Source organism: Penicillium coprophilum, assembly GCF_028826855.1.
Source record: "Penicillium coprophilum strain IBT 35676 chromosome Unknown utg000004l_segment0_segment0, whole genome shotgun sequence".
Taxonomy (NCBI): domain Eukaryota; kingdom Fungi; phylum Ascomycota; class Eurotiomycetes; order Eurotiales; family Aspergillaceae; genus Penicillium; species Penicillium coprophilum.
The window spans coordinates 1,345,988-1,372,643 of NW_026622723.1; the positions used below are offsets into that span (position 1 = coordinate 1,345,988).

A 26,656-nucleotide genomic window follows, 5' to 3' on the forward strand; every position below is an offset into this window, starting at 1 on the left:
AATCCTGAATTTTTTTTTTGTGTCCGTATCATTTGCCTAAAAGATAGTAAATGAAACGATTGAAATTTCTAATGACCACAGCTCATGTATCAGTGGCGATATGACGGGTGTCGATCAGCGCATGGTTTTTCCTAGAAAAGATCCCCGAATGTTGTACAGGGTGAGTTGCGCAATCGAAAGGTTCATCGCGGGATTATCCTAGATTCGGAAACGTTTATCTGAGGAGAATAAATATAGAACAAGGCATCACAGTAAATTTTGCAGAGACAGCGGGGAGCCGAGTGGAATGCGATCTGTAAGGGCGGGAGATAATGCCAAGAGAAAAATGGGGGAGCCTGGCTTCTGTACTCCACGCCCGGGCTTACGCATTGAGGCGGAGAGGGAAAATTTTAAATGGGTCCACAAGGCTGTTCAGAGTAGAGAGGATGACGAAGCTCGGGATTGGAGAATCACCTGTTTTGGCCACTAGAATGGTGATCCTGGGGCGGTCAGAAGGATATGACGTTGAATTGTGCACAGTATGTACATTGACAGAGTATGTGTAGCTTTGAGGAGACAATGCGTGCTATGCTTTGAGGAACATGGTATATAGAGTACAAACACCAGAGTTCTTCTGAGCTGTGTATACGGAGTAGAAGGAGCAGATTATAAGGACCATGTCAGCCCAAATAGGACTAGCGCAGCCACAAATAGAAACCAACGTGGCCCTGGCGACGTGACCGCTCAGCCACTGATTGGTCCGCTGATCCTGCGCCTCCTCTCATAGGAGGCTGGTGGTTCGTGTTGGTGTGAGGCTGTACAATTGTTTACTGACGGGGGTTTATATATTAAAAGTCTTCCCCCCGTCTCGCCTCTCCACATCTCTCATCTGTCTTTGACATCTTTCTTTACATTTCCTATCACACCTATTCATCATGGGGAAAGCCGGTCGCGTTGCGTGTATCTTCACGCCCTATGTCTTGACCATCGCATCATTAATTTGCATCATTATGGTGGGATTAGGTTGCACAAAAGCCAGTTCTGATACTTTGAACAATTTATACTTCATTCGTGTAAGTGATCGAAATTTGCCCTAAAAACTGCACCCGCTAATGCCAACAATCTATAGCTCGACCTCTCAAACATCAGCACAGCATCAGCAATTACATCAGAAATCACAGATCGCCTTAATGATGCTCATATCACTTCCGTCACTGCATCGGAGATTGAAGAGACCATCACAACCTTGAAGAATGATGCCGACATCGCTGGTTTCTACGACATTGGTCTCTGGGGTTACTGTGAGGGAAATTCCACCAAGGGCAAAAATACCATCTCCTCCTGCACAGATCCCAAGGCTCAGTTCTACTTCAACCCGTCTTCAGTACTGGGAATCAGCGAGTCCCAGCTTGAGAAGGAGCTTGGTAGCGGATTCAAGAAGACCCTGAACGTTTACAAAGCCGTCTCCAAGTGGATGTTCATTGCCTACCTAGTTGCCTTCATTGCAACTTGCGCCCAGGTCTTGCTTGGTATCTTTGCCATCTTCAGCCGCTGGGGCAGCTGTGTCACCACCATTGTCTCGATTGTTTCATTCCTCTTCACTCTCGGCGCATCGCTTACCTCGACCATCATGTTCTCCATCGCAAAGGGCTCCCTCGGCACAGCCCTCAAGGTCTATGGTGTCGATGTAGGCCTGGGTAAGAACATCTTTGCCGCCACTTGGCTGGCAGTCGCTTTCTCTCTGGGAGCTACCATCTTTTGGATGTTCAGCACCTGCTGCTGTTCCGGCCGCTCGCCCTACGGCCACAAAGACCGCCACAACACCCGCGGTGGCGTGACTGCAGAAAAGGCCCCTTACACTTATGAGCCCATAGGTGCCGCCCACCCTCCCTACGGTTCTCAGCCCAATGCTCAGCACGGCTACACCACCTCATACCCCCCTGCCCCTAACTACAATAACGATATCCCCATGACCCACCACAACCAGCACTCAAGCGCCTACGAGCCCTACCGTCATTCTTAAAGGGATTCCGGGCTTTTATGACTGTATACCCATTCCAAAACGATTTTAGATTGGCGATACCAAGGCGTTTCTCATGTGGGGTTTTTTTTGCATGCCTTTAATGACCATATCCGTTTCCTGAACTTTTGTCAATCATACCATTTTGCAGAGAGACTAGGGTCTCTTTAGGAGGGAACACTTGCATTACTGTTTATCTCTCTGATCCTCCACGGAGGAATCATTAGCATCTATTTACTTGCAAATTGACTCAAATACAAGATCTATTTACGTGTAACATTCGGGCTCTTCAACCCCCTTCAATTTCATAGTATACCTAAATTGTCCATTTGTCTAATTAAGCATGTCGTAACTAACAACCAAAATCCCCAAACCTTAAATTCACCAGTCCATGATCCCACTCCTACCGACCTAGTTTGTATGTTTATATATTGTGCTGGCCCCGGAGATACGTTCATCCTCTATGGGTCTTAATATCGCAGAGAGAAGCATATTGGTTCTTTCAACACGGTGGCGAGGGCTAAGGGCCTAGCCTAGGATCTGCAATGAGGCTCGAGCGCATTGGGCTGTCAAGAGCATGGATTATGGAGTATGCTGTGCACGAGACTACAACATAGATACTGCACGAGCCTGGGTGATTGCTGCTGATCTCTACTCGATACTTCGCTATCCCTGCACCGATGCCTGGTGTGGTTGGGGGCATTGGGAATCCACAGGGAATCCCGGAATAAATTATCCGATTGGGGTGATTTCCTTTTTGCCCTTCAGTGGATGATTGCAGGTGGAGTACAAGTACTCCGTATACTATTGGGGGTTCGTAGATTATCGGGCTTGGTCTTGTCCCTACCGAGAGGAATCGGGTTTCGAGGCTTGGGTCTTCTGCTTCAACGTCCTAAGTGGCTTTGGGCATTGAGAAGATATGTACAATGAATGAATGAATTTGGATTCGAAAATAAGATAGCACACTATCCCATATTCTGTTTCCTTTGCGGAAGTAAGTATGAAATGAAATGGTATCTGCCGTTATGCGTACTTCTTGCCAGTGTGCCGACCCAGCCGCTGGCCCGTGGAAAGGCGTTTAAACAAATTCAACTGCTAAAAATTAGGATTGTTTCCGTGGTTGTAGATGGGGCGACGAATGACGCCCTTCTCATCAAGTAGAACCCTAACTCCACCGCGACGATTGAGCTCCTGAAGAACGTTTTGATCGTGGCGAGCCCAGCGCTTGAACGGCGTGTCGGGGTCATCGGACCACACCGGACCTGTGGGGTATATGTTCCGGAGAGATCGGAACCATGATTTTTGTTGCCTCGGAGGCTCGATCGTGGCACCATTAAGAGAACCCAGGGCCGCGGGCGGCTCAGGCGGGGTGAGAAAGGCAGAGATGTGGCGATCGTCAGTATCATCGCCAAGTTCAATGCTGGCAGTCTCATGGTGAATAGAATCTCCTTCCTCTGTATCGTCAACTTCGTCCATGCTAGTATCAGTTACGCCGACGTTGTTCAGATCAGACGCAATGCGCGTGTTTTTTGCGTCGTATTGGGTTGCATTGACTATCTCTTCATCAAGACCGAAGAGCACGGGTTGCTGATCGTTGCTGCGTGTGGGAATTTGGGAGTCAGTCGATCCATCGGAAGAATCGTCTTCAACTTTGACCTTCACCGAATCTGAGTCGGTGTCAGTAGAGGGTGACAATGACTGCGTTGCAGTTGGCATGTAGACATCCGGGACAGGAACGTCACCTAATGAGCGAGTATGGCGGGTTGAAGACTCTCCCACAAGACTGGCTGTCAAAGAAGTGGGGGCCACTTCGCTTTGCACCGCTTTATCCTGAGTCACTGCGCCTTCGACGGTAGGCGGAGCAAACTGGGAAGCAACTATATCAACTCCGTGGGCCGTTAGACTTCTCTTTTTGTGCTGGGGTCGTGGGAATTTCGAGCAAAAGAAATCTTCGTAATCCAGTGCCTTTGAATCCTGAGATGTGCGCTCTGCAAAATAGCGTGGGTACTCCTCCAAATGTTGGATTACAAAGTCATCCCATAGGAATGACCGTTGCAGCTGGCCCCCTTGCCGCATTGTCTGCAGTTTTGAGCACATCTCAATGAAGTGAGCGAAATCACCAGAATATAGTGAATAATCATTGCAGAATTTTTCATAGATTGTCTGTGCTTCAGCATACTTGTCAGACTTGCCAATAAAGCCCCGCCGCCGTGCTACCAGCTCGGCATTTGGACTGGGGAATACCTTTCGACTAGGATCAGCACTCCCGCGGCGCAGAGAGTGTGGATACCTGGATGGTGATTCCCCGTTGGCAGCGACCCAGGTGGTGAATTCCATGGGTGACAAGTCTGGCAATTTCGGGGCTCCATCAAGAGAGAAGTGTTCTCCGAAAGAATCTTGGCTTGGTTCATGAAGTTGAGACAAGGGTAACGAGTGGCACCTGGCATAAGGGAAAGACGATGGGTCATCCAAGGTGTTTAAATCGAAGATGGAGGAGCCACGCTGGCGCTGAGCAGGTCTGGAAGAATCAAGTACAACGTCCGAAGACGACTGGACAGTCGCCTGTGATGGTGCATGTACGCTGCTCGTTTGAGTCTGAGTGCCTAGCACATCCACTCGCAGTGACTCGCCTTCCGAAATCGGTAAAGATGGATTCGGTGCCTCTTGAGATGGAATACTACGCCCGTGGCTATCTTGCGAGCGGTAGGTATTGAGAATCCGAGATGAGGATGATGTCTTAGCAGCCTGTGAGGATGGATGTTGAGAGCTCTGGGGTTCTAATCCAACTCTCTGTTTGTTTTGGTTCCCAGAATTCAGACGTGTCGCGTGGACTGCAGGTGTCTCCACCACTTGGATAGTGCTCCCTGCAAATCTTGGAAGCGATAGCCCCGAGCTAGTAAAGTCATGCTCAGGTTGGCTGCTTAATGGAAGGCTTCCCCCTAGGGCGAAAGGAACATATGTTTCCATTTCCGGCTCATCACTCTCATCACCACTTGATTCATCACGCAGTTCAGATGTAAGTGTGGGTTTTCGGGTAGGTTTTTCCTCATGAAAATCTTCTTGTATTATTACGCTTAGGGGTTGATCATCGATCACATCGAGCGATGTTGGAGTGTTGTGTTCTTGGGGTGGGCTATCGCCGGGATCATGGTCCAAAGACACTGGATTTATCTGTTCTGTCGTTACTTTCTCGGGAAATTGGGAATATTGTCGCCCTGCTGTCTTGGTATTGTCCTTGGACGCGACGATACCCCCTGGCCTGGCCGGGAAGAAGCACTGCAAGATCCATTCAACATGTCCATATCGGCATGATCTGCAGATTGATCGACGCTACATTGAGTACCGCTTGGCATGGGATTTTTTCTGATAGGTCTCGTGTATCTTGGGGGAGAAGCGGTGTCTCGTGGAAGATAATCTCGAGCAGGAGTCCTATTGGGTGACGGAGACCATGGTATAGGGGATGTTTGGATATCTTGCGAGGTTGGAGTAAATGCACGGTCGGATACTTGCTCTTCCTCTTCTTCCTCCTCTTCCTCTCCTTCTTCTTCTTCTTCTGGATATTCTTTCAGGTGTTGTCTTCTTCGTGCAATGCTGTTCCATTGCGTCAAAAGATGAGGAGGTACGTGGCATAGAGGTGCAGATACACCGGGGTCTTGAGGGATCCATTTGAGTCCTTCCAAAAGTTCTGCTTGATCTTTTGGGATATCAACTTCGCTCAAAGGTATTTGTATCATTCCTTCCCATGGATTAGTTGTGGATGGACACACGCTGTCTGTTTTGGTGCTTACGATCTGCACTCTAGAAAGTGACGGCATGGCCTTAATTTGCACTTGCTCGGCTTCAGTTGTGTCTGCCGGCATCGCTTTTCCGGTATGGACACGCTGTCGCTTTCTGGAGGGTGATGTGTGTGGGTTCTGCAGGCCTTGCAAGTCCAGTTTATCATCCCGAGCTTCATGTGGTGATGCATCTGTGATGCCACGGTTTCTTTTTTTCGAAAACTGCTGGTTATCCCCTGTTGCAACAGTATGAGCCCGTCCATGATCATCTGGCTCAGTTGGAGATTGCGCGGCCTGACTTCGACACTCTGCTATTAGGTTATCCACATCTTCACTGAGATTGGCGAAAGACACATTGGTAACAGAGTTACTAGCACGCGTCGCATCAGCAGTGTTGCCAGAAAGACTTCTGAATGAGGGCTGTGTTCTGGTTGGAGATGTTTCAAACTCTTGTGGTGTCACTGACTTCCTCCCCTTTGGCAAAGGAGATCGCCTGCTTTTACGTTCACCTAGGGATAGCTCGTTGGCCTCTGGAAGTTCTCTGGTGGCTGTACCGCCCTTTTGAATCGGACGAGAAGGTGCGAGTAACCCTAGAAGATCCGATGACTCGTTGATGGAAACACGATTGGTCGTTAAATTGCTCTTCGGTGCGCCATGGCACATATTAGACGGGGGTTGGGAGAAGAGCGACTGTGACGCCGTGTTGTGTTGAGAATAATGAGGTGGAATGGGCTGATCACGCTGAGAGACAAATAAATCTGTCAAACCAACATCAGATTGGCTATTGGAGCCAGTCTGCGCTTGGACTTTTTTTATTTTCTCGCATGCCATAGTCATTAGGGCTCTGAGAGTTGGTGTCTTCTTGAGCTTTGGTTTTGGTACATCCCCCTTCGGAACTGCATTCGGGTGGATTGTGAAGCGATTGACGTGAAGGTACACATCCGGGGCAGAGGCCGAGTATGTAAATATGAGCTTAATATCGGAAAGTTCAACAAGGTGTCTAGGGCCCCCTTTGACCGATGGTGGGCAGGGTGAGGTTTCTTCCTGTGCGTCCGGCGAGCCACGTAGAATAATCGCATCGATCTGGTTCTTTGAGTCTGTGAATGTGGCTCTATGACTGTCCTCTCCTTCTCCCCACTTAGAGACAAGAGGTATACAATTAGCGACAATTCCTTGTGTTCACACCCGCTTGAGATATCTTACTGATACAACAACGGCTGTGTTTAACGTGGGCCTGCGAATAATAAAAATCAGGCATCCCTCAAAATCCTCCACCTGGATATCATCTTGATCATTTTGACCGAGATAGAACGACAGACATTGGTCGGCCAAAACCGCGATCCAGGGCGTTACTGGATTCATCGTGCCAGTCCAGCCTTTTGATCAATGCAATCAGCACATGGGTCATAGCTAGTAGGATTGAACAGTGGAGGTATGCCCAGGTGGGATGTTTGTGAGGAGTAGTTCACTTACATCCATGGGTATGTGTAGAGAAAAAAAAAGAGAAGGTCGCACCGTATCAAAAACCCACTAAACCGCGTCTTATCGGAGCTGCCCAGCTCTGGGGACGCGCCTAGCTTACTCAGCACCACACGTCATTCAACCTGAGGGCCAAGGACCTATTCTTTTTGTCAAAGGAACATTTGAAAGTTCTTTGATCACCCTGACGCTTATAAGGAACCCTCGACTCTCTTCCTTCTTCCAACCTCGTCAAACTTGAGACCTTACCGCAGGTCTGTCCCGAATGATCGGCTACCAACGGTGTCTCTATCCTGTGGGGGGCATGATCTGAGACCTTTCTGCCTAAGTTAACCATGGATTTTCAGCAATCCCAGGACTCATGCAGTCCATCTGGGTCTTCCACTTCGCTTCCTCTTGGGCGACGGGAATCACGCGGCTCTATGGCAACGACTCAGACTGAACGAGAATCGATGAATGCAGCTCTAGATCACTACCATAATACAGCGTATCAGTCCGAATCGCTCACTCTCTTTAACGATTTTACTAGTCCACCGGCTCCAGCTGCTACATCGGAGGAGAAAGGACTATCTGATGAATTACAAGGTGGACTAAGCGGTCTGTATAGTCGCTTTAGGACTTCTGTCGGGGGAGTGAGAGATATTGTCAGCGGTGGCGGAAAGTCTACAGACAAAAATGCTACAGAAATTCCTGCAGTCAAAAGCCCTGTGTCCGAACGTTCAATGGCAAAATCAGTCTCGGACCTGGCTACAAGCTCCGTTGATTATCCGCCATCACAGCCCAACTCGTCACAGGGGTCAAGGCTTCACTCGCCCGTCGTACCAGACTTTCACACTCATCCTGATTCTGTGCAACAATCGAATGTAGGAAAGAGATCAAGAATATCCTCCAAAAGTGGCAGCATATCTTCCAAGGCATCCGTGTCACCATCTCCTGGAATCAAGCCTAGTATTGCACCATTGACGAAAGCCACCGGTGGCGCCATTGTGGCAGACCCTGCTGTTACTCAGCTTCATGTGAACGTCATCGGAAATACCGACCGCTCAGGAAGTAGTTCCGTCAATGTGCCCTTCCAGGGAATCCATAATGCAGAATCCACAAGTATCGGCAGCAAGGACGGCCCCACGGATCTTTCCCTGAGCCAGACATCCTCTTCATTGAGTCAAAACCTTTCTAGTTCGCCGACTCTTTCTGCAAAGATGCATGACAGTAATCATGAGGAAAACAACCGCAAAGACTCATTCTTCTCGACAACCTATACTCCAGACCACCAGTCTCGGAAGTCCATCCCTACTCCAGACCAACAAAAGTTACCCGAAATTCCCACTCAATCAACTAACGTGCGAAATCAAAAGCAAGCTGAGCCATTTCAGGATCATACATCTCAGCATCCGGCAGAAAGATCAAAATCGCGAACATCTTTCCCTTATGAAGAACCCAAAGCTTCAGTATCTGCATCAAATAGTCTATCAAGACTTCCCTCTCAGGGCGACGTGCCATACAACGATGAAAGTTCCCCAATCAACATGGAGACAAATATTCTTCGTGACAGCGCCAACGCCAATGAGCCTCCAAAGGGTACAGCTCCCGGCAGATCCAATGAAGAGTCAACGTCCTCCATCCGAGCAACGCGACTGCCTGGGTACGTAATTTCGCGGGCTTCTACGGCCGAAACTACCACAACAGCCTCTTCCTTGTCCCCTTTAAATACGACAGTCGATCGGGCTACTGGTCAATCCGTACCAGCCAAACGCCAAGCACCTGCCGAGAACAACGGTGTTTTGTCGCAGTTAAGAAGTAAATTGCTTAGCAGGGATTTTTGGATGCGGGATGAGAATGCAAAAGACTGCTTTCATTGCGGAGAACCATTCACCACTTTTCGCAGAAAACATCACTGTCGAACATGTGGTCAAATTTTTGATTCGAAATGCACTCTGCTTATTTCAGGAACACGGTTCGGACAACCTGGGAGTATTCGGGTTTGCAAACCCTGTGAGAAGATGATTAATGCGCATGACGATGATTCATCTGAGTTCTCTGATAGTGAGCAGAGCCCCATAGTGGGCAACCCTCGGGTTGCCGAACTCAACTGGACCAATACTGGACGTACATCTGCGGACGATGATGATTCATCTTCGGTTGTATCACAATCAATAGACCATGTTCTGAGAACCCCGACAATGGCCATACCGGCCACACGACGTGCTGGAGAGGGACATAATCGCCGCTCGGCAATTCTCGAAATTGATTCTGATCGACATCTGGCACGACCTACCTCTTCGCGCTCTCTGCGGTCCTCGCTGGGCGGAAGACCGCATTCCATTGGCCACAAACGTCACCACTCTCGTCAGCAATACATTCGGGGCTTCAAGCCAAATCATGAAGATCGAGCTCCCTTCCAACGTCGACATGCAGATGAGGTAGACGTTGAATCTCGACTACCTGCTTTTCACAAAGACAATATCATTGACCCTGACATTGCTCAATATCTCTCGGATGACGCATCTAGTGGCGACGAGCAGCCCAGTCTCTTGTCGGCAGTCTCTGAAGGCACTCTGTCCAAGAGTGGGGGTGAAAGCGAGAGGGCATCATTTATTGGGCTCCTGGCAGCCGTAAAGAAGGGCAGATCTGCTTTTGGGGACCGAAATGCTCCTAGTATCAATCGAGAGGGGGATGATGCCAGTATCACCAGTTCAAGGGCCGTGAATCTACCTCGTTTCTCTCGTCGTCGAAACATGAGCGTTACTAGCAATTTTCAACCGCGTCATTCACCAAGAACATCAAAGGACAATATGCTTTCTCATGACACCTCAGTACCAGCCATATCTTTACCTGGAGGTTCCAAGCAAGTCGGGTTCAAGATGACACGAAGTTCATCAATGAGGGGCAATGATGCGCCACCAGTGGAACTGAACAAAGCCAGTTTAGAGCACGTACGAAAGCTTCTCCATCAACTGCTTCTAGAATCTGCTGTGCCAAATGGCGACAGCTGGGAAAATGCATTGATGCCAATACTTCTGAAAGCTGCAGACGAGGTCGATCCAGATGTTCAAAATGGGGACGACATGGACATTCGACACTACGTCAAATTGAAGAAGATCCCGGGTGGCCGGCCCAGTGACACATCCTATGTGTCGGGCCTCGTCTTCACCAAAAATTTGGCTCTGAAAGGCATGTCACGAAACATCTTACGTCCAAACATCTTGATAATCACCTTTCCTCTTGAATATGCTCGTCAACAGCAGCATTTTATGAGTCTCGAGCCTGTTATTCGACAAGAGCGTGAGTTTTTAGAGAACCTAGTCAGTCGGATCTCGGCATTGCGTCCGAACCTGCTGTTGGTTGAGAAGACTGTTTCTGGGCTGGCTCTCGGCCTTCTTGAGCAAGCTGGAATCGCCACTGCATACAACGTGAAACCATCTGTTCTTGAGGCTGTGTCAAGATGCACACAGACTAGAATCATGACATCTATGGATAAACTCTTGACAACCACATTGCATAGTGAATGCAGCAGTTTCGACGTGAAAACTTATGTCCATAATGGTCGAAAGAAAACATATATATACATCTCCGGCTGCCCGAAAGAGCTGGGGTGTACCATTATCCTGCGCGGAGGAGATAATCGTCTCCTCGCGAAGGTGAAAAGGATCGCCGAGTTTATGGTTTACGTCGTGTACAATCTACGCCTCGAAACCAATGTTATGCGAGATGAATTCGGGAGGATATCGACCTCTACGGCAGAAGAATCAACAACCATGTCCGACGAAGACAAGAATAAACTGCAGACTGTCACTCACGGAGTCGACACACCTCTTGTTGACCCATGTACCGCTCAACAGGAAAAAAACGACAAACTTGGTGATATCTCTGACAGTCAAATCCTTGTTGATGCCGATGGTGCAAAAGTCCCAGACAGCATTCCAATGCCGACATACTATAACGATATGGTTCAGGATTACGAGACAAAAATTTTGTCGGCATCGCCTTTCGTAAAATTCGAGGCTCCGTATCTCCTGACACGAGCGCGCGAAATGGAACGCAGACTTTCGTATCTGAAATCTCTTCGTGACCAAGACAGCACCTCTGATCAAATCACCGATGAAAAGGTCAAACCGCAGAAGTTCGTGCTCATCACTCCAGAAATGGTTCATCAATCACCGCAAAATGCGCCGGCAAAAGTCAAGGAAGTACTGCGTGCTGCACATGAAGCCGAGTACGATCGGGCACTTTATCACCATCAAACCCAAAAACGCCAGTGGGAAGCCTATGTAGCGGGGAATCCCAACATGTTCGACCCTTATGCACATCAGAATATAGTCATTCTCTACAGTGTTGTGTGCACAACAACATCAGTCCCCTGCTCAGGGCCGGATACCTTTGCCCTGGAGTTCTACAATGAGCATGGAGACGACACGGTTTTTGAGTCAGATCTCACGATTGGGCAGTATGTCGAGGAGCTTTGTGAGACAGCGAATTCAATATGCACCGTCAACGGCTGTGAAAAGCGCATGTTCGAACACCACCGCCAGTACGTCCATGGCGAGGCTCAGATCAGCGTCCTAGTCCAACCTTACCCATCTAAACTTCTCGGGCTCCATAATACTGTCCTGATGTGGAGCTGTTGCAAAGTGTGCGGCAATGAGACTCAAGTCATGCCTATGTCGAAAAGCACATGGAAATATTCATTCGGGAAATACTTGGAATTGTCTTTCTGGGGCAGACACATGCTTGCTCGCACTGGAGGCTGTTCTCATGATCTGCGGCGGGATTACCTCCATTTTTTCGGCTACAACGACCTTGCTTTGCGAGTCCAATATGACCCTATTCGCCTGCTCGAAATTATCGTTCCTCGGCCTCGTGTAACTTGGAAGGTGGACAACGATCTGAAGATGAGGAACGAAGTATATTTGCGTACCGAGCAACGGATCAACAACTTCATGGCGTCTGTTCAAGACCGTTTGAAAGGCATGAATGCCGAGAGTGTTGTGCCCGAGTTGAAGGAGAGCTGCAAAACTGAAATTGAGAATTTGATCAAGAAGGGTCATGAAGACCATAGCTCTTTGGTCCGGCACTTACAAGACAAATACACAAGTTCTCGCTACTGGGAGATCATACCGCTGAATGAGGTCCTCCGTGCAGTTCAAGAAAAGGTTGTCGAATGGGACACGACATTTGTCAATTTCGAAATGAACTTTTTCCCATCCGAAAAAGATATCAAGCACATGGCAACCCTGCAACTGAGGAAGATCTTCCTCGACAAAGATGCAACACCAGTCTCAACAGATGATACACTTCAAGCTCCTGCGGACGTTGAAGATGAAAACAACCAGGCAGTAGACAGACCACGCATGATGCGACGCATGACGCTTTCGCCGGAAAAGGCACAGAATGTACTAGTTTCCGTTGTTGAGGAGCATGCGGGCAAAAAGCACCGCGAGGAACTCCAAGAAGTCGCGATGCAGTCGCCTCCATTGTTGGCTGACCAAGCAACTTTGTCAGTCGATGCAGCTGATGGAACGAGGTCCTCTCCTCAGAATGAGATTATCTCACAAGAAGAAGTCCGTCATCTTGACTTGGCTGTTCCTGCTGGACAATCGGAACGCAGCTCCGTTGGTCACGCTGACATTTCCAATCAATCTTCAATCAAAACTGACCTCCCTGTGATGATCTCCGGCGACGGATCATCTGAATCATCACCGCCGGAAAGCTCTGAGATCTCCGATCAAGGAACCAAAAATGGGACTGAAGACAATAAGGCCTCTGACATGCCAAGTACCCCTGTACGTCGGCCTTCGGCGATACCGAGACCTACTGAACCAGCCTTTCGACGTCCCGGTAAGACACGATCTCCTCCACTTTTGCGCACTCAATCTCAGCCAGCGAATATACCACGGTCATCTCACAGCATTCCACTTCCAGGGTTAAAAACAGCTTTCACTGGCCCAATCGATCCAGAAAAATCTTCAGGCCAGTCACCAACAAAGTCATCAGATAGAACGCTGAGCGATCGTTTGGGATTGAGTTCCCTCAAGAGCGCCCGATTTGCCTCGGGCCATTCGCTTATCCCACGGTCTGCTCCGAGTAAAAGGGGAACATCACAGGTCTCTCACCTTGCCAGGCATTTTGAACAATTGAGTCGTGAGTTCGAAAAGGAGAGACAGCGTGAAAGACGTCAACGCGCTGCTAAGGGTACTCATTCCCGAGCATTCCCACTGGCGTCCTCGAAGCCAATCGTCGAGGTCTATCGAAATGTACGAGAGGCTGTTGAAGAACGTGAACCACCAGTTGATAGCGATGAATCTTTGCCCTCGGCTCCACGGATCCCAATGGACAACATGAGTCGCAAGAGCGATGAACTAACGCATGAAAATATAACGCATGATGAACCATCACTTCCAAATGACTCTACCCCAGAGCCTACGGAAGGAGGCAGTGCACTCTGTCCTGACAATCAACCATTGTCTGGTGGTGAAGCAGATGATCACCAAAGTGATGAGGAACAAAACATGATTGAAGATCTTCATCCGGTAGTTTCCCACGAAGAGACGAAACAGTCAGCAGAGGACTACGGAATGGAGTATAAAGAACTGCCCAAGCACGAACGTACTACGCTTTTGAAGATGCTGACAAATTTCTGGTCCGAACGTTCTGCCAGTGGGTGGGCGTCCCTTGAGTATCCACTCAGTGTGATGGATCATGTCTTTGCTGATTGCAATATTATTGTTCGTGAGGATGAACCAAGCTCGTTGGTAGCGTTCGCTTTGGACTCTTTCGACTACAAGGAAAAGCTTTCGAGCATTCAACAGCAGTTCGATGGAGTGGAAGAACACAAGCCAGATGCCAGGGATGAAATTGATGCTAAGAAGGAAGCGCGAATCGAACGTGCCCTCTTGCGACGTACGGGCACACACCTCAAGTATCAATTCCAAGAAGGCCAGGCCAAGATGCTGTGCAAAGTATTTTACGCTGAGCAGTTTGATGCTCTCCGCAAAAAGTGTGGTGTGGCAGATCGAATCGTTGAATCGTTGTCTCGTTGCGCAAAGTGGGACTCAAAAGGTGGCAAGACGAAATCTTTATTCCTGAAGACCCTTGACGACCGTTTCATTCTCAAATCGCTCTCAACGATTGAGACGCAGGCTTTCCTCAAATTTGCTCCGGCCTATTTCCAGATAATGGCCGAAGCCCTGTTTCATGAACTCCCTTCCGCAATCGCCAAGATGTTTGGCTTTTACCAAGTCATTATCAAGAACCCAGTTACAGGAACAGAGTTCAATTGGTTCTTATTGCTAATGGAGAACTTGTTCTACGATCGTGTCCCTACACGCATCTTCGACTTGAAAGGCTCAATGCGAAACCGCAAAGTAGAGAGCACCGGTGAACGAGATGAGGTTCTCTTAGATGAAAACATGGTGGATTTTATCTATGAAACGCCTCTCTTTGCCCGCGAGCACTCAAAGAAGCTTCTTAGCCAAAGTGTGTGGAATGACACACTCTTTTTGGGTCGCCAAGATGTCATGGACTACTCGCTCATGATCGCCATTGATGAAAGCCGCGACGAACTGGTAGTAGGAATCATTGACTGTATTCGTACCTACACCTGGGACAAAAAGCTGGAGTCCTGGATCAAGGACAAAGGATTTGGTGGCGGTGGCCGCAATCGACCAACAGTGACAAGTCCCAGGGAATACAAAGGCCGTTTCCGCGAGGCAATGGCCAGATATGTGCTTCGAGCTCCAAGGTTAGTTGATGCGTGTTCTTTCTTGTGCGGCTAAATGCTAACTTCCGATTAGCTGTTGGCATCAATTCCAACCAACTGCGACATCCCGCTATGAAGCTGAGACTGTTGATGAGAGGGGGTATGCGGAAGGCGCTGGTTCCTGATAGCTTCTGTGGTGCCGGCCTTTATTCTGGCCCACGGCCATGAATAACTGACATTAATGATTTACGACCTGATCAATTAGCATGAAGAGGCGCAGCGCAGCGTTGTGCTTTCATTTGTTGCAACTTCCTCATTATCATGACTCTACATTGCCCTCGTTTAAGACAGACATTTCATACCAGCATTTTCGTAGACAGTCCCGTAACATCTTCAATTACTCGATGAGATCATGTTGATTTCAGAAATGCATCTGTAATTCACCATCGTGTCCACATGTTTTAGATTTTGGACAAGAGTATTTTTTGATGTTAACTACCGGGCAGACTTTAGAAATCTAGACGACCAAGTAGATGAGCTAGTGAGAAGTCAACTTATGATAGTATAAAACAATGATAGCATGTTCTATGCTATGTATTGTTATGCCTAGAGCCTTTATCTGTTCAGTTAAGGAACATGGATGTTGCCCAATCTTTGACCCAAGCGTTCAACGTAAGTAGTGCATAATATTTACATTCAAAAAAAGGCAAAGAAACCTGTGAAAGGTATGTGTGTGCAACCAGTGAACACTAATTTGTGCAGAAGATGCAATGCCCATCAGCAAAATGCTCCTCAGTGTTCTCTACTGGATGCATTATTCGATGGGCTAACGTGGTCTGATGGTCATTTCAGAGGGAGCCAGAAGCTCAGCCTCCACCATGCGTCTTCACCAAGAAGTATGGCCAGGGCCCGATTTTGGTGCTGATGACTCGTATTCCACAGTCACATCATCTTTGCGGTATATATGTCCCATAGGGTGGCTCTTTTTATTGTTGTTGTCATCCGTGGGAAGAATGCTTTCTTGACTCTCTCGGTCGATGTTGGTGAAGCCAAGATCGTCGTGGGTTTTTGACGGCTTAGAGCGATTGTATGAGGAGGGAAAATTGCTGCTACCTTTGAACTGATCGCTCTTTCCTTGACTGTAGGAGCCCATTGCTCGTTTACCGAGCATCATTTCGAGTAAAGGTTGTAAGGTGGGAATGCATGATGCTATAACGACGACGTCGGCTTCAATGCTAAACGGAGAGCAAAGTGTTAGTTTATGTAAGGTTAAAAGGCATCAGGTGGGCGATTCATACTTGGTCCACATGACAAGGTCGGCAGTACCGTCTTTTGTTTTGGTCAGTCTTCGATTTTATATGGGTGGATAATGGATAATTGAAATACTTACATGTGTAATCCTCTTTGTCGGCGAGTCCATGAAGTTGGGTACACTTGACAATCGCCATCGCAGAAGCACTTCATTTTCCCTCCGGTTAGCTTCCGTGAAGTATGGCATAAGTTAGATAGGTATCGACTTACATTGCACCAAGCCCTAAGGCAGCACATAGCGCAAGTCTCTTCCGTAGAGACATTTGGAGCTTCAGCAGGACGGTGGTTGGGTAAATGGCCAGAGTCAGATCAACAACAGCAGAGACAGCTAGAGATACAGGGTTAATTCCGAGCGATGTAGCTGTTTGAAGAGAAAGACACCTACCTCCAGTGAAGATTGCGTAGTCAATTAGCATCGTTGTACTCTTGCAGGTGGCGCCTGTTTTCATAAGTCTGGGCGTCCACAATGCCTCTGCCGGATCGCACATTGTGAACAAGATCACAATGCAGATAATGGACACGATAGCTGCAGTTCCAACCATTGTCCAGAGTATAGCCTTATGCATTGGCTTGGGATTTAAGATTCGGGTCAACATGGAGGTCACCGCAATCTTGGGAATAGTAAAGGATAGGATTCCAAACAGAAAGCTGACTGTATTGAGCAGAATGGCCATCTCCAGATTGTCCATGGTCAAGTACATGGCATGTTTTCCAAAGCCCACACTCACGCCTGCTGTAGAGATTGCGCAATATGCAAGCCCCATTATCTATGGCACAAATTAGATTCGCGTCGAGAAGATAAAGCTCGAAGTTCCATACCATGGAAAGTACAATCAAATAATCATCCATACCGAAGTTCCGCAGCACCTTGAGTCGGATGTAGACCCTAGCTACAACCATGATGGCTGTTAGTCCAGTCAAGGTCCATAGCACAGCTAGGATCTTGGGACCCTTGTCATCATGAAGATTTTCAGCGGTGACCGCCATTATGTTGATGCAGAAAAAGCGAGAAAAATCGGGGGAGTGCGACCCATTAGTTTATATAGATCCACATGGGAAAGGCCAGCTAAAATTAACACTAGCAACTAAGGATTTACATGAAATACACAGATGTAGGGACAAGACTGGTTTAAGTGTGCTGTTATTCGACCAGCTATTCCTGGAAGTCCATTGCAAGAAATCCTTTGGATTTTTAGCTGCGACGATCATCCTTTTTAGGAAGGCCGCGGTGCTCATCTTTTGTAAACACAATGCCATTACTCGGCGAGTAATCTCCGAGGCTAAGCTTGACCACAAAATTGTTAGCCCAGTTTTTTCAGACAGGGGCATGAAACCCCTGTCGCACTACGGAGTAGCCAGTTAGTCAAATGTCGCTAAAAAAAATTGACAACATCTACAGTAGTCCTGGATAATACCTTAGGTAAGCTCATTACCCGGACCTACATCTTAGATAGCCCTAAAGCTCATACTGCTTTGATATCGAATAGCCGGATTGGTTTCGCAATATGATCCAAGAAAATCCAAGAAGATACGATTGGATCATCCAGTCTAGACCTTTGCCAATTTCTAGGTCATATGTTGTAGGTTTCAAAACATACTAGTCATAATCCAGTTGAGGTTTAATAGTCCGACCAGACTAGTCCTTTTACGAAGACCAGTTCGACTGGATACTCTGCAAAGCCGGAGTTGAATAAGACAAAAGTACAGAGCACTCGAGGGGTAGCAGAACGTAGTAAATGCGCCAAAAATGCGCCAATGTCCCGGCACCCGTTTTGCGGGATTTGGTGTGGATATCAATGTATTTCTTTCCACCTAGCCGGGCCTGTCAGAATCTTAGTCCCACTGATCAACATGCTCTGTCTCTGCCATGCACATGTGCTATAAACATTTATGCAGTTTATGGATCCAGAAGACACACATGGTTTTTACACAAATAGAATGAGGGGGGTTCCAAGCTTGCCCAATGCCCAGATCGATTTGGTCCACCCACTACCTATAAAAGTACTCACTTCGTCTCTTCCAGCCATCTCATATCGTGAGGGATCCATCCGGGGACCTGAAGAGAGTCATCTGTTCGCCCCTAATTTTAATTGACGGAGTAAACTTCTTGGCGTTGAACGAGCCGTTAGATAATCTACAAGTTTATTACCAAAATAGGAACGACGTTGAACTACCGCGTCTCCACTTCCTTCGCCCCCCAAATTCGGCAATAATAGATAGACCCTGCAGTTTCCGAGCAAATGAATCCTGGTTGATCTTCATGACACCGGACCCGCACAATTGCACCTGGTCCAACCGTTGTTCAGGGGGTGTAGCTTTGTTTAAAGAAAAGGAGATAGTAAATGCAACCTAGTCCAAGTAAAGGGACAGCCAATGTACTTCGTGGTTTATTTAAAGACCCCTAGAGTACATTTGACTAGCACGTCTCCTCACGTTTTTCTGCACAAGCTTATTCATATTACAATCCACAATGGCCGATCTTGCAACCCTGACATTAAGTGAAACCACCCACGCTAACGGGAACTCGCACATGAACGGCGCAAATAATGCAAATGGAGACCACCAGACCAACGGAGGCCTCGAGGATGCCTTTGTTGATCGCGTAGCAACTTCCGCTAACACACCCGAGCTGGTGCCTGGCCTAGTCGATCAAGTTGCTTCCCTTGGTAAAGTTGCCAGTCTCCAAGACCACACCGATCGAACAACGCTTTTGGAAGCGGCTCGATCTCTGGTCTATGCACTTGAAACCCCACGTGAGGCTATGATCAGATACTGCTGGTCCCAGGTAAGCTCCCATGCTTTCAAGGCTTCACGCTTGGTTCGTGTTGTTAACGGGTATTAATGTTGACTTCATAGGCTACTCTCTATGCAGCTCTTGAGACGGGTGTTGATCTGGACGTTTTTGCTATTTTGTCAAAGGATGAAAAACCCAAGTCTGCTGCCGAGCTGGCCAAAGCCACAGGTGCTGACCCCGTTCTTCTTGGTATGTAACTTACCCCCTCACCATGTGCCTTGTTGATACACTTCACTAATTATATATCTGATCAGCTCGTATCCTAAAGCACCTGTGCGCAATGGGAGTCATCCTTGAGACTGGTCCTAATGAATACCGCCGCACGGGAATTTCCATTTCTCTGAGCTTGCAACGATACAATGATGCATACCCTTGCATGTAAGTTTGCGCCTATTGACCAAGAATCAAAGAGCATATTTCTAACTCATTGATTAGGACTAATTGCATCACCTCTGGTGTGCTTGCACTGCCTGCCCAGCTTAAGAAGGACGGCTATTCTAACCCATCCAATGGCAAGGAATGTGCCTTCCAGCGCGGATTCCGAACTGACCTTCACTTCTTCGAATTTATGAAGGAGAATCCGGAGGCTGCTAGTCAATTCAACAATCACATGTCTGTCTACCACCAAGGACGTCCTAGCTGGATGGATGTTGGCTTCTACGACGTGCCCAGTCTGTTCTCCAATGTTGCACAGGATGATGTTCTCCTTGTCGATGTTGGTGGTAGCATGGGCCATGATCTTTCAGAGTTCAGACGCAAGTGGTCTGATGCTCCGGGACGCCTGGTTCTCCAGGATCTTCCTGAGGTGATTTCCCAAGCCAAGACAGGGCAGCTGCACTCGATTGAAACAATGGAGCATGACTTTTTCACCGAGCAGCCTATCAAGGGTATGGTCATTCCTTCTATAACGTTGTCAGATCATATCAAAACTAATATTTTTCTCCTATAGGCGCTCGCGCTTACTATATGCACTCTGTCCTCCACGACTGGACAGATGATAACTGCCGTAAGATCTTGAAAGGCCTTGTGAATGCCATGAAGCGTGGACACAGCAAGGTGCTGATTAACGAGAATGTTATTCCTGATACCAACGCGTACTGGGAGACAACTAGTCTGGATATCATCATGATGGCCGATTTCGCCTCAACCGAGCGGACTGAAGCTCACTGGCACCAACTGGTGGGATCTGCTGGGTTGAAGATCACAAAGATTTGGAGTGCCCAGAAAGGCGTTGAGAGTCTTATCGAGTGTGAATTGGCGTAGATGAGGTCTGATCCTGAGAACCATACAACATACAATGTACATATAGTGCTTAAATTATATTAATACACCTTTGAGACGGCGCGAACCAGCCAGCTATTGGGCTTCCCCCGCTCTCAAAATAACGGATCATTCCCCGTCATAAACATATTTAGTCCCACCTATATGATAATATCAATTCACACTGTCAAATTTAAGAAAGAGAAATATATTGTATCAAGAAGGGTTTATACCTGAATGACTGCCCTAAAATATTGTGGGCTGTCCTTCTTGATTTGAAAATTGTATTTCTATTACACATTTCTTTGTTAGATTCAATGTACGGAGTATAGAACTCAACATTAGCATCAATTGACGGTACATTGGCCCCCGAAAATGGCTACCTTCTCCGGTTTATGCTCCCTGCACAAAGTCTTAGTAATCTCAGCATCATATGTGTGCATTATATACTAACAGACTACGAAATGTTGTCCAAGTTTAACTGCTCATTACACATTTTTTTGCTGATTGACAATGTATATCCGATAATTTCTGTTTAGATCAGGGCGTATAAAGATTATACAGCGGCAGTGTGGTTTCCGGAGTCTTAGGTCAAAATCTGCTCAGTTGAAACATCTAATCGCATTCTAAGTTGTTTTTCTTTCGTTGCGTAGTTGACCATTTCCCTTACCAGAAGACCCAAAATTTTCCATCAGAACAGTCTTACAAGATATCCATGATTCCTCCAGAGATATCACCAGCCCAACTCTTTTTTCGACAAAAGTACTTCGTAGAACCGCCGTTATCCCAAGGTGGACCTCGGGAGAAAGGAGTAACAATGGACCAATGGCAACAAAGTCTTTAATTGCTGTGAAAAAATCTGAAATGGCACACACGGCCTTTGAGAACCAACTTATCATCGAAATCTGACGATAAATTCATTCCAATATGGCGCCAAAGAAAGCAGCAGAGGCGCCGACGAACAACGTCGTGGCCTTCGGGCGCGTAAAGTCCAACCTCAAGATGGGTTGTGTTGGCCTGCCCAACGTGGGCAAGAGTTCTCTGTTCAATCTCATGACAGAACAGAGCGCTTCAGCAGAGAATTACCCATTCTGCACCATCGAGCCAAATGAGGCGCGCTGCAGTGTTCCTGATCCACGATATGTATGTTGTATGCTTTTTCCCTGTTTTGATTTCTGTGTGGAGATTCTCACGTGATGGATCTTACCCTTCCTGGGAGGTTTTAGCTGATCTTCAAGTAGGATTTCCTGTGCAATGTCTGGAACCCACCGAGCAAATACCCGGCGTATTTGCAGGTTACAGATATCGCAGGATTGATCAAGGGAGCGAGTGAGGGAGCTGGCTTGGGAAATGCTTTCTTGAGTCATATTCAGGCTGTGGATGGCATGTACCACGTTGTCCGGTGCGTTCGTTGAGGAAACTCGAGAAATGAAAGCAGCTACTTACTATTTTACAGAGCATTTGATAACGATGAGGTTCTTCACGTGGATGACTCCGTTGATCCTGTCCGCGACTTGGGTGAGCAGTCTCTCCCTAACGCAGGAGAAATAAACGCTGATGCTGCGATGCAGATACAATTCAAAGCGAGTTGTGTAAGAAGGATTTGGATATCCTTACCAAAGCTAAGATTGCCGAAGAGGCTATTGTGCGGAAGGCCGGAGGAAAATTCAAGATGCTGCCGCTGTTCGACGAGACGACTGCCAAGATCAAGGCGCTCTTGGAACAGGATAAACCTGTTAGAGATGGAGAGTGGACGACTCCGGAAATCGAGCTGATCAACGAGAAGGTTTGTCTAGGACTCTATCTTACCCCCGAGACAATTCTGACATTATCAAGTTGCGCCTTATCACTACCAAGCCGGTGATCTACCTCATTAACCTGACAATGAAGGACTACCTCCGCCAGAAGTGTAAATACCTGCCTAAGATCGCGGAGTGGGTTAAGGCCCATGGTGGCCAAGGCTCAGACATCATCCCCTTCTCCGTCGAGTTCGAAGAGAAGCTGTGGTCCCTGAGGGATGACAAGCCAGCGCTAGATGCCTTCATGGCCGACATTAAGGTCCAGAGCCGCTTGGGAAAGATTACTACCGAAGGTATGTGGAAGTTTTGATATCCTCTTGACGTACTCTGTACTAACAGTCATAACAGGCTTCACTAAGCTGGGACTGCAGTATTACTTCACTGCCGGTGAGAAAGAGATCCGCTGTTGGCCGATCAAGCAGGGAACACTAGCTCCACAAGCAGCCGGTGTCATTCACGGCGACTTCGAGCGCGGCTTCATCAAGGCCGAAGTTGTGGCATACCAGGATTTCCATGACCTCTGCAACGGCGAGAAGTCGATGGGGCCAATCAAGTCAGCCGGTAAGTACAGACAGGAAGGCAAGTCTTATGTCGTGCAAGATGGCGACATTATCCATTTCCAGTTCAATGTTGCTCCACCAAAGAAGAAGTAAAGACTGTTCGGAACAGCCATGTTGTCACCGCTGCCGTTGCTGGAAAAGAAATGCAGTCCTTAGCTATTTTGCTTTCCAAAGTCCTCGATTGTTGTCGTTTGATAAGGGACACATCGAGAACGATGTCTCACAGTAAATTCGAGCATCTCTCCAGCGGAATTTCCTCCGCTTTTTCATATAGTGCATGATGAAAGCAAGCCCAGAACGGACGAAGCGATCTATGATTTTGCTCCGAGAAGTTCTCAATTCACTGAATGCTTTTGGTTATCTCCAGATCTTTGGTTGAACAAATCCTGACTTTCAACGTCACTCAGAAAGCAAAAATGGTGCGCTATTCTTCAAACTTATAGCGATGGAAAATATACAATGTTTGACCTTCGTCCATCCAAATCTCTAACGTGGCAAGGCTTGACCAACTGATAATGTTGTCTTCGTAAATGGTCGGAAGTTCCAGCATTGTAAAATCTATCTTGAGAAAGTTAGCATGAAAAATGAAAAGCTTCATGGGTTTATCAACTAGAAACCACCAACGTCCTTTGCCGTAGTAGGCGGAATAGCATTACTAGAGATAATGCCCCCATCACCATTATATGATCTCGCTTCGTGAAGAGTATTAGAAAAAAAGACGCTGTCTAATATGACGGTTCTCTGGCATAGCCCCTAGCATGTGAGAACTTTTTTACTATAGAATAGTTCTCGGTATACTCATGCTTGCATGAGTCTCTCCTGGGTCTTTGAAAGAGTCTACAGCCCTTGACTACGAAGAAGGTAGTCGACGGTTCATTTGGGGCCCAAAAAATTGGTGCATGTGGCTGATTGGAATCAGTGACCATAAATCTGGATAGATTATCACCTTCCGGCAGCTCCTCGACTATCTATTTCTCCCACTAGGCGTTGGTGGATATCCTTCTTCCTATATACTAGCCCAGGAAGATGTATGAGCAAATGATATGAAGATTGACAAAAGAATATCGTGTGCTCAATTCAATACTAATAATACTATTATAGCCTAGCTTGCACCGGACGAGAATATGAACAATCAGGGTCCCCACCAGGGATGATTTCAACTTGAAATGACACAGATCTATATCCAATCTCAACATTGGAACCATCGGCAGAAACCGGGATCGGGACGGCAAGGGCTGCCGGAAATTTTGTTGAAATTTACTGGCCTTTTTTACTTTCTCTTTTCCATCTTTTTCATATGACGTCGAGAACATTTCAAAAATTGTCTTCTGTGGCAGGAAAGACGACATGAGAGGGCATGCGGACAGAATGCGTCCACGGCATATGCCTGATATTGTCACCTCGGACGGACGGGCCTCGGTCTCGCGGGTCAAAGCCTGTGTCGGGTCCCTGCGTCCCCCGCATCTGATCTTCATTCGACTTTCGCTTTTTTTTTCTCTTCTTTTGACTAAAGTACTCTTGGAAAAGGAAGATTGCAGCTTCAATGCATGTAATTCAGTGCAGTTACAATGCATTGCTTTATTGTGGCTTGCATATGCACATGCGAGAGAGCGACAATCGCGAACCCTCTCGGCGCGCGATCAAGTCTACAAGGACTCAAGAACGAAATCCCAGTGTCATGTCTATTCAATTTGAATTGTCTAGTCTTTACTAACCCACTAACTTAACCGGAAAGCATAAAATTCGTTTCATTTACATGAGCAATGCATTAACCTTCCAGTGTATGGTCCAGACCACACAGCGCAGAGCAAAATTGGCTTCGAAAGAGAAAAAAAAAAAAGCCAGAACGAAGAAAAAAGAAGTATGTATCCCATCCGCACACCGGCGGTAAACAAAGCACAATGGATCATCGATCACCAAAAGCTTACCATCTGATCAGTTTACAGAAAGTTTACTCCATGGCCAGACCAAGGTTCTCCTCGGCGGGCACCACACGGACGGTGTTGGTGTGGCCCATACCGCCGCGCCATCCCTGGACACAGACGATAGGGTCGCCCTTGTTGATGATGCCGAGCTTCAGACCGTGGTTGATACCCCACATGAGGCGACGGTCGACATCCTCCTGCCAGATCTTGACGTTGAAATCAGGCTTGGACTCGGGGAAGTAGAATGGCCACACACCACGGTACAGGTGGGAGTACTGGAAAATATTGTCAGCAAAGAACGACATTCAAACGATCGCATCGGACTTACCCGGGCAGCAGTCTCGTTGCGAGTGACCATCAAGATGGGGCAGACGGGACGGTACTTGGACACAAGGCGGGCGGTTTTACCACTGTGAACTTGTTAGCAAGGTCATCACAAAACGAAAATACCTTTGTTGCGATACATACCTGGTGGTCAGGACGATGATAGCACCTGCGTTCAGCTCCAGACTGGCGCTGACAGCAGCCATGGCAATGGACTCAGAGGTGTCAGTGGGGCGAGGGGCGAGGTTACGCAGCTCGTCAAAGACGTTGAAGTGAGGAATGGCAACCTCGGCGAGCAAGCAAGTCTCAGACATCATCTTGACGGCCTCGCAAGGGTAGTTACCCTTGGCGGTCTCACCAGACAACATGACACAGTCAGCACCGTCGAGGACGGCGTTGGCAACGTCGGAGACCTCAGCGCGAGTGGGGCGGGGGTTGTATGTCATGGACTCCAGCATCTGGGTGGCACAGATAACAGGCTTGCCCTTGATGTTGCACTTGGCGATCATCATCTTCTGGGCAAGGAAAACCTTGGGGGCGGGGATCTCGATACCGAGGTCACCGCGGGCGACCATAACACCGTCGGTCTCCTCAAGAATCTCATCGAAGTTGTTGACACCCTGCTGGTTCTCAATCTTGGCGATGATCTGGATCTCCTTACCCTCCTCGCCGAGGATGGAACGGATGTGCTTGATGTCGCTACCGCGACGGATAAATGAGGCAAAGACCATATCGACCTTGTTCTTGACACCGAATTGCAAGTCGGCAATATCCTTCTCCGAGAGAGCAGGGAGGTCTACGTCAGTGCCGGGCAAGTTAACACCCTTGCGGGACGAGATGTTACCGTTGTTCAAGCACTTGACCTTAAGGGTCTGCTTGTCAACAATCTCAATCACCTCGAAGGACAGAATGCCATCATCAACATAGATGAGCTTGCCAGGAGCGATCACGTTGGTGATGTTCTTGTAGTCCAGGTACCTGCCGTCACACACTTGTCAGTCCACGTCACAAGTCAAGCTCGTTCAGCTACGCGGATGCATCGAGCGACTGTCCAATCTTGAACAATTCACCCTTTGGCAATGGGGAGTATCTTACATGTTCTTATCATCGGAAGCAGTGGCGTATGCCTCATCGGTGGTGATGTTAAGCACGGTGCCCTGCGCAATTGGGTAGTCTTTATCACCGACAGTGTTACCGGTACGGATCTCGGGGCCCTTGGTGTCGAGGGCGATGGCGAGAGGGCGACCAGTCTGAATACGGGCAGCCTCGCGAGCGTTGTCAATGACAGATTGGTGGTACTGCAGACAAGTCAGCTAAGGTCTTATCAGATGTTGGTTGGAGATATTAACCTCATATGATCCGTGGGAGAAGTTCATGCGAACAACGTTAAGACCAACTATGACCATACATATCAGTCTAACTACCCCACAAAGCTGCCAATTTCCGTCGGGAATTTTTTGTTGCCATACCTGTGCGGAGAGCATTGATCTTCTCAGAAGAGTTCGTCTTGGGACCTGATCGATTGCAGTTAGTAATCGAAGGTTTTCTCAATCCATCTTCTTTTGACAGACTCGATCTGAAAGAATTTTCCATGAATGGTGCAACATACCAATGGTGCAAATGATGGAGGTGCGGCGGAAGTTCTTCGCAGGCACCATCTCGGTGTTGAGCTTGGAGTGCCACTCCAGCTTCATGCGGTTGCTCAGGTGATCGAGGGAGCTGGTGGCCGCCAT

At 47.8% G+C, this 26,656-nt stretch overlaps 7 protein-coding genes across 7 annotated transcripts; 4 read left to right on the forward strand and 3 right to left on the reverse strand.

The window, feature by feature from the left end:
• Window positions 1–914: 914 nt before the first annotated feature.
• On the forward strand, window positions 915–2,002 carry N7500_004929 (SUR7/PalI family protein; the record flags this gene model as incomplete). Its single annotated transcript, XM_056676074.1, has 2 exons — window positions 915–1,052; window positions 1,109–2,002. 2 exons carry the CDS (start codon window positions 915–917, stop codon window positions 2,000–2,002), a joined length of 1,032 nt encoding a protein of 343 aa, XP_056531074.1.
• Window positions 2,003–3,094: 1,092 nt separating this feature from the next.
• On the reverse strand, window positions 3,095–7,137 carry N7500_004930 (uncharacterized protein; the record flags this gene model as incomplete). The annotated part of the gene is made up of 3 exons (XM_056676075.1): window positions 3,095–5,253; window positions 5,277–6,912; window positions 6,979–7,137. 3 exons carry the CDS (start codon window positions 7,135–7,137, stop codon window positions 3,095–3,097), a joined length of 3,954 nt encoding a protein of 1,317 aa, XP_056531075.1.
• Window positions 7,138–7,589: 452 nt separating this feature from the next.
• Window positions 7,590–15,135, forward strand: N7500_004931 (1-phosphatidylinositol-3-phosphate 5-kinase FAB1; the record flags this gene model as incomplete). The annotated part of the gene is made up of 2 exons (XM_056676076.1): window positions 7,590–14,992; window positions 15,045–15,135. 2 exons carry the CDS (start codon window positions 7,590–7,592, stop codon window positions 15,133–15,135), a joined length of 7,494 nt encoding a protein of 2,497 aa, XP_056531076.1.
• Window positions 15,136–15,836: 701 nt separating this feature from the next.
• On the reverse strand, window positions 15,837–17,248 carry N7500_004932 (uncharacterized protein; the record flags this gene model as incomplete). The annotated part of the gene is made up of 6 exons (XM_056676077.1): window positions 15,837–16,185; window positions 16,249–16,279; window positions 16,341–16,408; window positions 16,472–16,589; window positions 16,647–17,028; window positions 17,081–17,248. The coding sequence occupies 6 exons, from the start codon at window positions 17,246–17,248 to the stop codon at window positions 15,837–15,839; spliced, it is 1,116 nt and encodes a 371-aa protein (XP_056531077.1).
• A 1,483-nt stretch (window positions 17,249–18,731) lies between these two features.
• Window positions 18,732–20,318, forward strand: N7500_004933 (uncharacterized protein; the record flags this gene model as incomplete). The annotated part of the gene is made up of 5 exons (XM_056676078.1): window positions 18,732–19,046; window positions 19,118–19,244; window positions 19,310–19,433; window positions 19,491–19,942; window positions 20,005–20,318. 5 exons carry the CDS (start codon window positions 18,732–18,734, stop codon window positions 20,316–20,318), a joined length of 1,332 nt encoding a protein of 443 aa, XP_056531078.1.
• Window positions 20,319–21,242: 924 nt separating this feature from the next.
• On the forward strand, window positions 21,243–22,767 carry N7500_004934 (YchF/Obg family ATPase; the record flags this gene model as incomplete). Its single annotated transcript, XM_056676079.1, has 6 exons — window positions 21,243–21,458; window positions 21,557–21,717; window positions 21,772–21,833; window positions 21,887–22,101; window positions 22,152–22,407; window positions 22,463–22,767. The coding sequence occupies 6 exons, from the start codon at window positions 21,243–21,245 to the stop codon at window positions 22,765–22,767; spliced, it is 1,215 nt and encodes a 404-aa protein (XP_056531079.1).
• Window positions 22,768–24,625: 1,858 nt separating this feature from the next.
• Window positions 24,626–26,656, reverse strand: N7500_004935 (pyruvate kinase CDC19; the record flags this gene model as incomplete). The annotated part of the gene is made up of 7 exons (XM_056676080.1): window positions 24,626–24,874; window positions 24,928–25,009; window positions 25,068–25,901; window positions 26,019–26,221; window positions 26,273–26,319; window positions 26,393–26,437; window positions 26,533–26,656. The coding sequence occupies 7 exons, from the start codon at window positions 26,654–26,656 to the stop codon at window positions 24,626–24,628; spliced, it is 1,584 nt and encodes a 527-aa protein (XP_056531080.1).